The 16079-nt window shown below is 43.1% G+C and overlaps 1 protein-coding gene across 7 annotated transcripts in view; it reads left to right on the top strand.

The window, feature by feature from the left end:
* Window positions 1-7049: 7049 nt before the first annotated feature.
* Window positions 7050-16079, top strand: part of CROCC2 (ciliary rootlet coiled-coil, rootletin family member 2) — an 89259-nt gene continuing 80229 nt past the window's right edge. For 3 of the 7 annotated variants that reach the window (XM_081861481.1, XM_081861478.1, XM_081861475.1), the window contains exons 1-2: window positions 7051-7276; window positions 14620-14773. In XM_081861481.1, coding sequence (XP_081717607.1) covers window positions 7223-7276; window positions 14620-14773 — 208 coding nt within the window. In that variant the 5' untranslated portion in view covers window positions 7051-7222. Of the gene's footprint in view, window positions 7281-14619; window positions 14774-16079 lie in introns of all 7 variants that reach the window. The other 4 variants (XM_081861476.1, XM_081861479.1, XM_081861477.1 and 1 more) reach the window with 4 other exon arrangements.

Genomic DNA, 16079 nt, shown 5'->3' with positions numbered 1-16079 from the left:
GCGGCTATTAAGATGAATGTATTGCCAAAAATGTTGTTTTTGTTTCAAACATTACAGATTGTGGACAAGACGGAGTGCTTCCAGAAGTGGCAGAAAGATATCTCTAAATTTGTCTGGCAGGGCAAAAAGCCCAGAATTAAGTTTAAGATATTAACTGATGCGAAAGAAAGAGGGGGCTTTGCCCTGCCAGACTTAAAGTTGTACTATGAAGCCGCAGCTTTCTGCTGGCTAAAAGACTGGCTACTTCTCGAAGACACTGATGTGTTGGACTTGGAAGGTTTTAACAATGCTTTTGGTTGGCATGCATACTTATGGTATGACAAAGTTAAGATCAATAAGGCCTTTAAGAACCATATTGTCAGGAAAGCAGTATTTAATGTCTGGACAAAATACAAAGACTTATTGGAAAACAAAACTCCGAGGTGGCTTTCCCCTCTGGAAGCTAAGGCCCGAAAAAGACCCAATATGGAGGCCAAATGGCCAAAATATTGGGAAATATTAGAAAAAGATGGAGACAATTGGAAATTGCAGAGTTTGGAGAAAATGAAGGATAAAGTGCGAGACTGGTTACATTACGCCCAGATTAAAGAAGTTTTTAAAAATGACAAAAAATTAGGGTTCCAGGTGGAGAAATCGAAATTGGAAACAGAATTGTTAGAACCAAAGACTAAGGTATTATCAAGAATGTATAACTTGCTGTTAAAATGGAACACACAAGACGAAATGGTTAAATCGGTTATGATAAAGTGGGCACAGGACATTGGGCATAACATTATGTTTGAGGACTGGGAAAGGTTGTGGACCACTGGGCTGAACTTCACTGCATGTAATGCTTTGAAGGAAAATGTAATGAAAATAATATACAGATGGTACATGACCCCAGTTAAACTTGCCAAAATATACCATTCGTCTGATAACAAATGTTGGAAATGTAAAGGAAATGAAGGAACATTCTTTCACCTCTGGTGGACTTGCCCTAAAGTGAAGGCCTTCTGGGAAATGATATATAATGAGTTGAAAAAGGTATTTAAGTATACCTTCACTAAGAAACCAGAGGCCTTTCTCCTGGGTATTGTCGGCCAGAAGGTGTTAAAGAAGGACCGAACATTTTTTATGTATGCAACAACGGCAGCAAGGATACTCATCGCCAAGAACTGGAAAACTCAAGATCTACCCACACTGGAAGAGTGGCAGATGCAGCTGATAGACTATATGCAACTGGCGGAGATGACTGGCAGAATCCGAGATCTGGGAGAAGAAAGGATTGAAGAAAATTGGAAGAAATTTAAGACTTATTTACAAAAATATTGTAATTTGGTTGAACGTTAAGAAGGATGCTTGATCATAAATAACTGGCCACCACTAAATTAGACTGGAATTTGATGATAAGTCAGATTAAGGAAAACATAAACCTTTTGGAGAATTGTTAGATTATATTTAAATGATTGGATATAAGATTGCAAACAAGTTGATAATTTGCTTGAAAAAATTTTCAACGATGTAAGTGGGAGCAGAAAACGTGAGGAAGTCCAAAGAAGTTATGAAATTATGTTACGATATAACCAATGCTGTTTATTATTTGTGCATTTCTTTTATAAAAAAAAACCTTAATAAATATTTATATATAAAAAAAGAGAAGCACAAATTTTGAAGGATTGCTCAATCTTGGTTCACATAAATGCAAACTGAATTAAATTTCTCCCACATCCCTGCCATGAACCATACACTTAAATCCAATTGGCAGAGGGTGACATACGCAAGAAGGGACTCTGATAGCTAATGATGCTGATGGCCTATATAAATACGTTTCCAGCATCCCCCTCAAATTTAAAGGGAATGCACTTACTAGCATTTTTTAATTTGCTTTTTTATTTAGAATTTTAAATCCTCCTTTTCTTTATAAAATAAACTCAGGCCAGCTTACAACATAGGAATTCATATGAAAACACATCAAATGTAAACCAACCAACAACAAGACCAGTCAAAGTCATTTTCCCATCTCAGGCAAAGGACAAGTTGGTGCCTTCACGTTCTGAAGCTGACAAGCTGAATTTAACTTCAGCACTGGCAATGAGATAGCCTCCTCCACGGCACCTGAGGACAAGAGAAGACTTGTTTAGGGGGTGCACGGTAGGGGCACACACAGATCTGAAAGGGGAATGAAGAGGGTCTCAAAGTGAACAGCCAAATGCCAGATACCACTACCTTAACCAGCATCTGTCACCTGAGGCGAGTGCCTGCCTCTGCCTAATGGTAGAGCCCCGAAGGCAAATCAAAACTACTAAAATCAATTAAATACTGTAAAACCTGGAGCAGGATAAAAATTATATGCAGCTTGATTGTAGGAAAAAACTCAAAGCAGTTTACAAAAGATAAAACAGCAAAATTATAACTAAAAAACTTTACAACCATAATTCCTAATATGCAGAAAGTTAAAACCACAATAAAATATATTAAAGCAAATTAAAACTGTCTAAACATCTGGGTAAGCGTATCCGGTGCTTTTTTTCTGGAAAAAAAATATGTTTAGGAGTATTCTCATTTTGACTCAAGAAAACCACCATTTTATAGTTCAAATCAGGGGAAAATAAATACAGTACAGTGGTACCTCGGGTTACATACGCTTCAGGTTACATACGCTACATACTAATCCAGAAATAGTACCTCGGGTTAAGAACTTTGCTTCAGGATGAGAACAGAAATCGTGCTCTGGTGGCGCGGCGCCAGTGGGAGGCCCCATTAGCTAAAGTGGTGCTTCAGGTTAAGAACAGTTTAGGTTAAGAACGGACCTCCAGAATGAATTAAGTACGTAACCAGAGGTGCCACTGTAAATGGACAAAAGTACAAAGATTCACAAAATGTTTAGGGGTATGTGTACACCTAGGGGACGCAGGTGGCGCTGTGGGTTAAACCACAGAGATTAGGACTTGCTGATCAGAAGGTCGGCGGTTCGAATCCCCACGATGGGATGAGCTCCCATTGCTCAGCCCCTGCTCCTGCCAACCTAGCAGTTCGAAAGCACGTCAAAATGCAAGTAGATAAATAGGTACCACTCTGGTGGGAAGGTACATAAACGTCGTTTACGTGTGCTGCTCTGGTTCGCCAGAAGTAGCTTAGTCATGCTGGCCACAGGACCTGGAAGCTGTACAGTGGCTCCCTTGGCCTATAGAGTGAGATGAGCACCGCAACCCCAGAGTCAGCCACGACTGGACCTAATGGTCAGGGGTCCCTTTACCTTTACCTTATGTGTACCCCTGCATACTCCCAGAAAAAAACAACTGGGCATATCTAAATAGGAATGTCTTCAGCAAGTGCCAAAAAGAATACAGTGAAGGCGCCCGACTGGTATCACTAGGCAGGGGGTTCTGAAGTGTTGGCGCTGCTACAATTATTTTCTACAATTCTGTCTTACCTCCAAGCAACTTGGGCAGATCCTGGGAAGTAGCTAGATCAGACTGAGAAGGAATGGCTTGGGCCAACTGTTAACTTCAAATGTTTAGCTTATTTTTTTATTTTCATCTAGTGGTATGAAAAGCTATGTTTGTGTAAGCCAGCACTAGCTACTAAGCCAGAGTAGCCACTCTCCTTTAGCTCTCTCATTGGCAACAGTTTCTCCTTACCCTGCCTTGAAAGTTGCACAAACACAAATCACTGGAGCGGGTATGGGTAGCAAGGTGCATCATCCACAGATACTAGGAAGGGAATGTTCCAAAAATGCTGAAGGTATTTTGCTTTGCTCTCATTTTTCCATTAGACACAAGATTTGTAAACCTTTCCGGTAAAACTGATGTGCATTCCAGTGAAGGGTGTAAAATATCTTAAAGATTCATCATGATGTACACGTCTGTGTATGTAATCTAAGATTCCACCCACCCAACGAAAATATATTTATGGATTACACCAAACAAATGCAAATAAAAGATAGAGACCTGGCCAGAAAAGGTATTTTTTGATTATACTATATGTATGCACTAAAGTGAAAAATGTTGCTAGGCAGGATGAGCTCATAGCAGAGGAAGAATGTGAACATTTGACAAGTAAGAAGGGTGCAATCAGGAACTTGATTAATTGCTTATTAGTAACACTGTTAAGAAATATGCAGCTCATGCATAAAATCTGACTGAGTCCATTGAAGCTTTAGTGAATGTGTCTAGGACTGCAGCCTTAATTACTAATAGCTGAGCTGGAGCTCTAGCCTGAGGCTATGTATACATTACCAGTTTAAAATGCAGCAAGGATGTCTCCCCCTGCTGTGTTTCAAATTGCACTTGCCCATCGTTGTACGCAGGGGTGCCCACTTGAATACAATATCGGAGGGGGCAGGTAAGCCCCTCTTGCACAATGGATCACAAGGCACGGCACACACACACACCATTTGAATAGCAATGCCCATCAACCTTTTCTGGGGGGACTGGCCCCCTCAAATATTTTATGGAGAGGGAGGCTGAAGGGACATTGGCCCCTAGGAGTTGGCTCCTGTGGTTGTACATAGCAGGACAGCTCAGTCGGTAGAGCATGGTACTCTTAATATCAGGTTCATGGGTCTGAGCCCCACATTGGGCAAAAGATTGGGTGTTCGACTAGATGACCCTCTTGGATCCTTCCAAGTCTATGATTCTATGATTCCAAGTCACCCTTTGTCTGTCCACACCAGTGGGAAGAAAGGGTGTGTAGATGTCTTTATATAGCTTGGGTTTCCAAATCATATTAAAGCTGATTTGGGGGAAAACATGTCAAAATGCAGCATTTCTCAATGACGTACAGGATAGATGTGGGTCATGGCTAACATAATGTGCACATGGTTTCACAAACCAGTGGTGGGAGTGTGCTGGATGTAGAGTAAATGAGAGTGTGCACATAGCCTTAGTTTTGAATTTCAGGGGAAACAGGATAGCTTGTTGTAAGACTATCCTATGGTACCTTAAAGTCTGACAAATGTTTTGTGGCAAATTTATTGGACAATATTTTGTGTCCTGCTCATCAAACACAGGGAATCGTATAAAACTGAGCTTTACTTGCACTGAGTTGCTGACCTGTGGATGACTCTCCTGCATTTATGGATTCAACCTTGCTTCCTGCCAGTGTGGTGTAGTGGTTAAGAGCGGTAGTCTCGTAATCTGGGGAACCGGGTTCGCGTCTCCGCTCCTCCACCTGCAGCTGCTGGGTGACCTTGGGCCAGTCACACTTCTTTGAAGTCTCTCAGCCCCACTCACCTCACAGAGTGTTTGTTGTGGGGGAGGAAGGGAAAGGAGAATGTTAGCCGCTTTGAGACTCCTGAAGGGGAGTGAAAGGCGGGATATCAAATCCAAACTCTTCTTCTGTCCATTTTTATGTGTGTCTCATATGCTGGTCAGATCCTAAAACACCAAAAGCAAATGATACGCTTTGCTACAGCTGCACTGGCTTCATAATGTGTCATATGTTTTGCATAGGAAGACAGGATGGAAATACACTAAATGTTCCTTAATTTATCCAAATGCAGTAGCACTTAATGTGATGAGAAATCAAACATGTTGTTTGCTGGGAATGTAAAAGCTGATATATAGTGATGACAACATTCTAGATCACTGCATGCATCTAACAAGGTGGACTCCAGATGACAAATGTTTATGCTGCAATAAACTCAGTCTTAATGTAGCGCAGAATTATTTATTGGGATTGCTAATTAGCAAGGACTGCATTAATTCTCTCTACCCACAGTTGTGTTTCAAGACGTAATAATAGTCCTGGAGATCAGAACTTAAATTATGTTGAATTATTTAACTGGTGTATCTTACTCTTAAACAAAATCCATACAGCCTTGAAATTTAAGTTGTTTCCATACAAAGGGCTCCTAGCTCTCCTAAGTCACAGCTCTTCCACTGTAAGCAGAGCAGCAATTGACAGTCTACAGTAACAGGAATTATGTTACAGGGAACCAGGCAGAGGGCTTTCTCTGTAGTGGCACTTGCCCTGTGGAACACCCTCCCACCAGATTTCAAGGAAATAAACAACTACCTGGCTTTTAGAAGAGATCTGAAGGCAGCCCTGTTTAGGGAAGTTTTTAATGTTTGATGTTTTGGAAGCCACCCCGAGTAGCTGAGGAGGCCCGGCCACATGGATGGGTATAAGTAATAAGTTGTTGTTGTTAACTTTTATTTCTGTGTCTACACCACTGTGTTTTGTCCACACTAGTGGGTGTGGCAGAGCTGTGTGGGTTTGGAAAGGGCCATTCACTGAAGCAGAAAATTTTAAATAATTTTCATTCCCTCTTATCAAGCTTATTTTTAAAATCAATACCAGCCTATCCTGCAGCACAGAAGAAGGAGATTGGAATGGGGAGTTGAATATTTTTGGGCAAATTTAAATAAAACCAAAATGGGAGGAGGGGGTTGGAGAAGCTTTAGGAGCAAAAGGTTTCACTGAGAGGGCTGAATTAGTTAAATTGGTTGCAGCTGTGCAGCAATGGCATTCCAACACTTTCCATCTAGGGAAGGTGGAGAGCAAAAGCAAAAGGCTCTTACCAGTCACTCAATGGGCATTCCTGCCACTCCTTTCTATTTGTTTTCCATGATGAGTACCTGGCATATAGGAGAGACTCCTTTGCTTAACATAGGCAGAGAGAGATGACCAAGTGGTAGAATGGGGGGTGGAAGGCAAAATGGATTGATGTAGCCTATGGGCATGAGGGAAGTTACACTGCCCTGCATACTTATGTTGAGAGTCAGTTTAGAAATACTATTAAGCGAGAGAGACAGTATTCCGTAAAGTTGCATCTCCCAACCCTAACTATGGAATATGTTTATTTGTACTGTCCTTATTTCCTAAGGCTGCAGTGTGCAATTAATTACATTATTATTACCATGGGACCAACCTTCCCGCCCAACAGTGGGGAGAGAAGTTCTCCCGCTTTCTCCTTCGCCGGGCCCGGTGAAACAGTTCGGCTTCCCGCGTCCCTTTGGTTTCCGCGGCAACCCCGGGCCGCGTTCTGTTTCCATGGCGACAAGAGGTACTCGGCGTCCTCGTTGTCTTAGCAACCGCGGCCGGGCCCTGCCGCGTGCGTCCTCCATTCCTGAAGGCAGCGGAGAAGGTTCCGCAGGGAGTCGCCGGCACTCCAGGCCTGCAGACTCTCTCTCCAGGGAGCGGGCTTCCGACCCGCGGGTGTACCGTTCCCTCTTACTTTGCAAGTCCCGAGAAGAGCCGCTCGGCCTCTCTGGCTGCTCCTTGCCCCGGTCTTTGAGCGATGAGCGAGAGCAGCGAGGAGAAGCCAAGTCTGAGGCTGGAAGCTGCAATCCAGGTTGGTGAGTGAGTGGCTCGCTTTCTCATACTTCTCCCGCGGCTAAGTTCAGAGCAAGTAATTAAAACGCACTGCCTCCGCCCCCTCGCACATGATGCTCCCGCTATGCAGCGCGGAACTGACGAGCCAGAAAAGGATAGAGTTGCATTCCCTTCGAGGGGTGGGGGTTGGGGGGCAGAAGCCAGGTTTCCAACTTCGGAAGTAAAATGGCGAAATAAAAAATATTTCGCGTCTGCTTCCCTTTCATGTCGCGGATCTGGACAATATTTAGTTTCTGGATGTCTACAGAGAAGATGATATGGATTAAAACCTCTGTGATCTCTTGATACGATGTGCAAATACGGGTAGCAGTGTTGGACAGCGGGGTTCAGGTCATATTGCCAACCCGTGAAACTCAGAACAGAAATCCCAGAATCAGAGTTGGAAGGAAGGGACCCTGAGGATCATCTAGTCCAACCCCCTGCAATACTCATTGAGTGACCTCGGGCCAGTCACTGTTTCTCAAACTAACCTAGTACCTGCCTCACAGTGTGGTTGTGAGAATAGTATCAGAGGAAGGGTCATTACAGTGTGTTACAGCTTCGCTTGCAAATGGTCGCAGGTTTGCTCTCCAACATCTCCGCCTGGGGTGGGGGCAATACTGTCGTGAAAACCCTGCTGCTGGTCAGTGCAGAGGGTACCAACTGGGATTGACTTGGTATGAGGCAGCATTCTCTGTTCATGGGAGTAGGTTGAGTACTTTATTACAACTGGGCTATAAAGTAATTGTGCCAGCAAAGTTTAAAGGTAAAGGTAAAGGGACCCCTGACCATTAGGTCCAGTCGTGGCCGACTCTGGGGTTGTGGCGCTCATCTCGCTTTATTGGCCGAGGGAGCCGGCGTACAGCTTCCAGGTCATGTGGTCAACATGACTTAGCCGCTTCTGGCGAACCAGAGCAGCGCACGGAAACACCGTTTACCTTCCCGCCGGAGCGGTACCTATTTATCTACTTGCACTTTGGCGTGCTTTCGAACTGCTAGGTTGGCAGGAGCAGGGACCGAGCAACAGGAGCACACCCCATCACGGGGATTCGAACCACTGACCTTCTGATTGGCAAGTCCTAGGCTCTGTGGTTTAACCCACAGCTCCACCTGCGTCCCTGCCAGCAAAGTTTATCAAGCATTAAATCAGACAGGACTTCTATAAACCGTGGAACCATACAGAGACTGGTTTTGCAGCGTGACCCAGAAGCAGCCAGGTTACCCGAGTAGCCTTTTTTGTCTCATCTCAATCCCTTAGCATTCTAAGGAGAGCTGTTATATGTTTGTTTGAGTGTACATTTTGCTGCAAGTAGAATTTCTCTTAAGATTTTGAAAATATGGCCTATTAAAACCTATGTTTGAAGTCTTTCTGTGTTTGGTTTCTGCTCTGTTCTTCATGGCATCCGTGGATGACTGTGGCATCCAGGGCTAGTGGACTGTTGTCTTACCTGGGCTGAAGTTGTTTTGTGACAAATGTAGTTGTTGCCATTTTAAGTGACAGTAGAGGGCAGTAAGGTTTCAGAAATGAGAGTAAGGAACAAACAACTAGGATAGAGGATGTGTGAGCGTAACCCAACAGGAAAATAGATTTACAGCCCTATCCTACGCATTCACTCCGAAGTCTTGTTGAGTTTAATGAGACTTATTCCCAAGGAAGTAGTCATAGGGCTGCAATGGTAAACTGGACTTAATTCTTTGCAAACATCTATTGATTTCAGAGCACTTGTTCACTGGATTGAATTCCAATGGGGGAGCACAGAACTAGCCTACCATAAAACTTTCAATATTGTAATGTTTTGATGCTTCTGTACAGCCTTTATCCACCCCAGCCATGCTCTCCTATCTGTCCCAGCTAGATGGGAGTTATAGTCCTAAACATCTGGAAGTCACCAGGTTGGCAAAGGAAGGGCTGGCATAATCTTTCATGGGCCAGGGTCTACTTAGTTGTGTCTTTATGGTAATAAAGGTAAAGGGACCTCTGACCATTAGGTCCAGTCGTGACCAACTCTGGGGTTGTGGTGCTCATCTCGCTTTATTGGCTGAGGGAGCTGGCCAATAGCCGCTTCTGGCAAACCAGAGCAGCACACAGAAACGCCGTTTGCCTTCCCACTGGAGTAGTACCTATTTATCTACTTGCACTTTCGAACTGCTAGGTTGGCAGGAGCAGGGTCCGAGCAATGGGAGCTCACCCCGTCATGGGGATTCGAACCGCCGACCTTCTGATCGGCAAGTCCTAGGCTCTGCGGTTTAACCCATAGCACCACCTGTGTCCCAGGGTCTACTTAGTCGTGTCTTTATGGTAGCATGATACTTTGTTGTTTTTGTTAAAACAGACTAACATGGCCACCCCTTTTATAAATCATAAGTGTAGAAAGTAGCCTGGCACAAACCACTCTAGCAGAGGGATGGTAAATTGCCATGAAGTAGGAACCAGGGAAAGAGATTGTGACTGGCTCAAGGGCTTCATGTGAGGTTGCACTGTCTTACAGAGTAAAGCCAATCATCTCATTCTCTTATACTTATCACTTCACGTCTGTAAATTGGAATAGTACAAGGATTTCCAACAAGGAGGCAATCTTCTTCACATTTTCTTATTTAGCATGAAGTGGAAGAGGTCTAGTACCTGCTCTCCTGCATTTAGTGTTTTCATTCATTAAGTTTAAGTAGCTTTGTTTTGAGCCTTTCTTGTGCTGTGTGTGTTAACGTCTGTGTAATGTGAAAGGACATTCTGCTCTTTGTGGGTTTTCCATTCACAATGCCCAACCTGGTTAGAGCAAGAGCTTCATGCCCCCAAATACCCTTCATATAGGAAAACGTGAACAGCTTTCCTACAGTTGGCTTTTCCACATTGCGCTTCATGGATTTTTGAGCATTGCTTGAAATGAGATGGAATTGATGCTGTTGAAATGATCACACTTGTCCTTCGCCCTGCGGCATGAGCTACAAGTGGATTGTCAACTTACTACAGGCCTTGACACCTTTCAGGAGACCATTTTGTACTTGCATTGCATGTTGGTGATTTGTGTTTCGCTACTCTTCTTTGTGAATGGGCAAAGTCAGCTAACATGCAGATGCCTCACCAATGGCTGCTCTTTCCACAGCTGCCACAGCTGTGCTGACATCACCAGCTGCAGAGGGAGTAGCTATCTCCATGGGTCCTATTCAGAGACTCCATGCTACAGCTGCAACTCATTACCCAGGCAAAGTGTTTTAATCAATGCCTTTGCTGATTGGTGGCCTGAATGTTACAACTCTGCTGAACTGGAATTTCTGCTAGTCTTGCAGTTTTCATACTCACATGTGGCATCTGTTGTTTTAAAAGGCCAAGATGCTTAAATTGTTTAGGGGAGAATGGATAAGTTGTTGAAGGGACAAGATCACTTTACAAAAGCATATTCCCCTCAGGTTTTTTTTTTAACCCATTATTAGCAGTCCTAGGTATAGCATAAAACCTACATAGCACCCAGTAGAACATTGGTGAGACATCTATGATCCTCCAAATGTGCCAGTTACAGATAGGTAGCTGTGTTGGTCTGCCATAGTCAAAACAAAATAAAAAAATTTCCTTCCAGTAGCACCTTAAAGACCAACTTTAAGGTGCCTCCAAATGTGGTTAGACTACAAGCCCCAACTCCTCTGACCATTGTCCATGCTGGCTGGGACTGATGGGAACTGGAGTCCAACAGCTCAAAGGTTTCCCACCACTGTAGCAGAGCCTAATCTAACTGAAATGATCAGGGATTTGGCTCTTTGCTCCTAGTCTTCATCAGGCAGCATATGTTATGTCTGAGCAAATCTCGGTGTCTTTGTATGTTTCTCTGTGTGATTTCCATTTGCATTTCTCTGATATGCCATGTGTGGTCTGTGCAGCGATCTGATTTTTTTAAAATAGGAATTTGTTATTGCAAAATAGTATCATTTGTATATGAGTTTTAGACGTAGAGTGTTTTCAATCTCTAAAAATGGTTGTAAAAGGTAAAGGGACCCCTGACCATTAGGTCCAGTCATGACCGACTCTGGGATGTGGCACTCATCTTGCTTTATTGGCCAAGAGAGCCAGCGTACAGCTTCCGGGTCATGTGGCCAGCATGACAAAGCCACTTCTGGCGAACCAGAGCAGCGCACAGAAATGCAGTTTGCCTTCCCACTGGAGTGGTACCTATTTATCTACTTGCACTTTGACGTGCTTTCAAACTGCTAGGTTGGCAGGAGCAGGGTCCGAGCAATGGCAGCTCACTCCGTCACGGGGATTCGAACCGCCGACCTTCTGATTGGCAAGTCCTAGGCTCTGTGGCTCTTCTTGGACTTCATTGTGATTTGGTATGCCCAAGGTTAATTGCTTAAGTTGTAGCTGCGAGGGCCAGTTCTCATCTATTTTCGTGCATAGACACATTGCTTTAACTGCACACAACTGGTCCTTCAGATGCTTATGCAATATACTTGCTATTTTCTTTTCTTCCCTCTACAAACTAGGCTGCCCACCAAAATGCTTGGGTAATTATAGTGCTGTGCCAAAATATTCTCTCATGTTTTTCCCCCAACCAAAATTATTGAAAAGGAGAGGTTTTTTGGGTAAAATTCTTGGGGGTGGGGTGCAGGTCTTTTTTTGGCATGCTTACTTTACTTTTGAGGTGGCTAATTTATGCTTGGTGGGTGACCTTTTTTTCCCATTCTACAAAACATCTCCTCAGTGGTCTGCCCTTTGCCCTCTGCAACTTATTCAATCAAAGCCCAGGGGAAGAAAGATCTCTTACTACCCTTGGCCACCTTGCAGAAATAATAATATGAGAGCTCCAAATTTCTCCTGCATCCACAGTGGTGCTTTGGTTCTCAGACTTAATCCATTCTGGAAGTCCGTCCCAAAACCAAAGTGTTCCAAAACCAAGGCGCACTTTCCCATAGAAAGTAATGCAAAATGGATCAATCCGTTCCATACTTAACATGAATTTAACATGAATTTTACTTTCTCACAAGACCATTAGTTCATAAAATGAAAGCAATAAGCAATGTACTGCAGTCACACAATCAATCAGTAGCTGAAATTGGGTTCCACACAGTCACAAAAACAAAAAAGAGCCGCAAAACAAAAACGCAAAATAAATAGCAAAAACAGACAGACCTCAGCATAACACTCAAAACGGAAGCGTGGCACTCAAAATGGAAGCATAACACTCAAAACGGAGCACGTTCGACTTCCAAAAAGAAGTTCGCAAACTTCCAGGTTTGCAGTGTTTGGGTCCAAGTTGTTTGAGTACCAAGGTGTTTGAGAACCAAGGTACCACTGTACTTGGTTATAGTAGTAGTACTCAGGGCACATCTGCCCCAGTATCCCTTGGTACATTTCTTTTTACTTCAGTTGGTTTTGGTATTAATGTTCATGTGTTTTCCACATGTATACACTTTCTCATCTTGTAGTCTTGAGTAGTTTAGGAAAAATATAATGTATGCAGTCTCAAGCATACAGGAACACACGTGCGCGTGCACACACACACACACACACACACACACACACACATTTTCTGCAATGGGAGACAGGAATCTAACTTTTGAGATACAGTACTAATTTTGATCTGGCTGAAGTTGTACACGATCCAAAAATCTCCCCCTACTGAGAGATCAACTGAAAATATTATGGAGATGTGCATGTGAGTGGCTTGCATTTAAAAAAAGGGGGGGAGAGGATCCAATAGTGAGGGAGGAGAAATGATGAAGAACTTTGTGAGACATTTGTCAAAATATAAGCAAGAGATTTTACAGGATGGTTTTGCTGGCTTTATCTTTATAACATCAAGTGTATGTGTTTTGTGGGGGGATTCTGGGAAGTGGAGCACCGTACTTTTCAGATACAATTGGAAACAAGATTTGGAATGAAGTGCAGATTGCAGCAGCCTCCTTATTTCAATGAGATTTGTTCGTAATTGATGAGGTACAGACGATAGAGGGCATTGTTGCTGTATTTTCTGTACGAAGTTTTAGCTCTGTTGGCATGGCAACAACTGTTTTTTTGTTTATTATTATGCTTCACATCTTCATGCAATATGTCTTTCTTGTTCCGTGAGCACAAGGGAGCCCCAGTAATGACTGGGCCCAGCAATAAAACATTGAGAAGATAAGCAGACAAGCGAATTAGCCACCTGTGTGCGTTTGACAACAGGGTGAGAAGGACAAAAAAGTAAAGATGTTCCCACCCGACACAATTCAAAATCACCTCAGAATCAAACTTTACAACCACCTAATAGGCGTAAGCCCTGGTGGCTTCTAGCACAAATTAAGTTCAGATCTCAGATCTACCCATTATTTACATGCACTGTACATTTGTGAATAGCATCAGCCATGAGAAAAAAATACCCTCCAACATTTTGCAGATGGAAATAGGGTGTCAGAATACCATTCTCAGTATCTTTACTACAGTATTAGTTTTAAATGGTGCTAGCAGTTCTAGTAGCATCATCAACAAAACATAAGATCCAAGAGTAGGGTTGTAATTCCTGATGTCATTTCACTTACTTCATTTCCTACAAAATTATTATGCTCATCTTGCATCGTGGCTCTATCTCTTTCATAATTTTGATGCTCTTTTATCCTTGCATGCTTCACCTGCATAAGATTTCATAATGGTTTTCAGAAACTTAGACATGAATTTCATAACATGAATTCTGGCCATGTAACCGACATCATTGGTTTATGTAAGTTTACCACAGACATATGATAAAGTGAAGTTAATGTAGCAGGATTTATTATCACAAAAAAGCTTTTAGAAATATGTTGAAAACAACACAGTTCAGGACCTTGTAATCCTGTGTACCCTTGCAGAATCTTAACTTGCACTCACCTAGGTGAGGACACAAAGTAGGGAATTGTATTATATTGCATAAGCAATTTTGAAAATGCTAACTTTGTACATGAAGAGTGAGTGAGGAGAGGGAAATAATTTGTGCTGATATTTGAATTCCTGGACCTTTATAAGTTTAAAAGATTGGTATCATTGTATTTTTGGTTTTAGCTGAAGCTGTGTACATAGGCCAGCCTTGTAGATATCCTTGCCTTTCTATTTTTATTGAGTTTATAACTTGTTGAAATGCGCTAAATGTCAATGAGATATAAAGAGATCACATTTTTTTTACAGCAGTCTCTCTCTACACCCCCCCCCCACACCTTCAAAGGTTTCTAGCTATGTGACAGCCATTCTTAGGCCTAAGTTTAGTTTTATGCTGATCTCAGAAAGTCCATCATAAAGAGGTAATCGCTTCCCAGGGCCCAGCAATGGCTAAATAAAACCTTACAAGCTTGCCAGCCAATGCTTAACTTCTGTGTGTATTTTAGAAACTGGAGGATACGGTGCTGCATCCCAGAGCGAGCAAAGATGACAAAGCATTGACCGTGCAAGGGGAAGGAGAGAGAGCTGAACCCACAACTGTCCCAGCTAGGATCCGACAGATCATCACACAGAGTCTGGCTGAGCCATCATCATCCCAAGGTGCTGTCTGGGACTTTGGCAGAGACATAGAGCAGAGACATCCCGAGGGTGGGATTTTCAAAGCAAGAACAAATGCAGGAAATTAGGAGGTGGGGCTTTGAAGCTCCTAACATCCCCACATACCACGCAGTGTTGGCTCAATGATGTTTCTGAAGACTTCCTCCTTGGAAGAAGTTGACAGAAAATTCAGTCCACTATCACCGTGCGTGTGGTAACAGCCTTTCCTCGCTTCCATTCCGTGCAAAGCAGTCCATTGGACTCGTTCAGAGTACTGTGTAAAACTAGCAGCTTCTGTTCATGGTAAATGAATCCAATATTGTGTTTCTGACTGTGAGCAGGTAGCCTTTCCAGATGGAAGGGGGAAAGAGCAATCACCAGGGCCAGTCCTAATATTGGGCAGAGTGAGGGGAATGCCTGAGGCAGCAGACATAGAAAGGGCAGCAAATGGTTTGCTCTTGGGTACATGCACCTTGACTTTGCAGCTGGGGAGCATTTACTGTTCTGCCTCAAGCAGCAAAATGTCCTTGGCCAACCCTAGCCTATAGCAAGGGGAGAACAATGGTCCTAAGTCCAAGGGACATCCTTTCTTTCAGATGATTTCCCTTTTCTTTTATGTCCCCAAAAGACATTGTGGATTTCTCTCTCATTACAAAAATAAATAAATTACAGTTGGGAAGAGTTCCTGAACCTTAGAGATTCTCAGCCGTAGCCACCAAGCAAAGACTGAGGGAGATAGTTTAGCTCAGGCTTCCAGAAGACAGTATAAAGTTGTTTGCCGTCATGTTACATTTGAGGATCAGAAAGATTAAGCAACCTGCCAAGCAACACTCAACGTGCCTGGACACGAGCTGGAAAATTAGCCCAAGCTTCTCAGTACGCATATGGAAGATCATCATTATCCCTGTAACGATTGGGCATGGCTATCTTGCGGCCTGTGATTAATAGGCCCTTTCAAGGCAGCTTTCCATACAGCTTTGTAAACCCATGGCCACACTTTTGGCTAGACATCATCTGGCCCCAGAACCCGTTTTCAACACTAGAAAGCAGCCCTGGAACATACAGAGGGAGATAATGAATGCAGGTGTCTCTTGCTAAAGAACAGTCTTTAGTCCCTGGAACTCTTTTGAAACATTCGTACTTCCTTTTCATAGGTTGGCTCAAAGAATGGGCCCTGTCCCTTAAAAAGGGAGAAAGAATGCTGTGCTTTGCCATGTTAAAACATTAAACTTTTATTGGAAGATGCTTTAGCAAAATAAATAAGGCAGATATCTTGTATCAAGTACTTGCTTGCAATCAGTTCTTAGTA

Source organism: Podarcis erhardii (assembly GCF_964252035.2).
Source record: "Podarcis erhardii genome assembly, chromosome: 5".
In the NCBI taxonomy this organism is placed as follows: Eukaryota; Metazoa; Chordata; class Lepidosauria; order Squamata; family Lacertidae; genus Podarcis; species Podarcis erhardii.
Note: the sequence above shows the minus strand (reverse complement) of the source record. Positions and strands in the feature narration are given on the sequence as shown.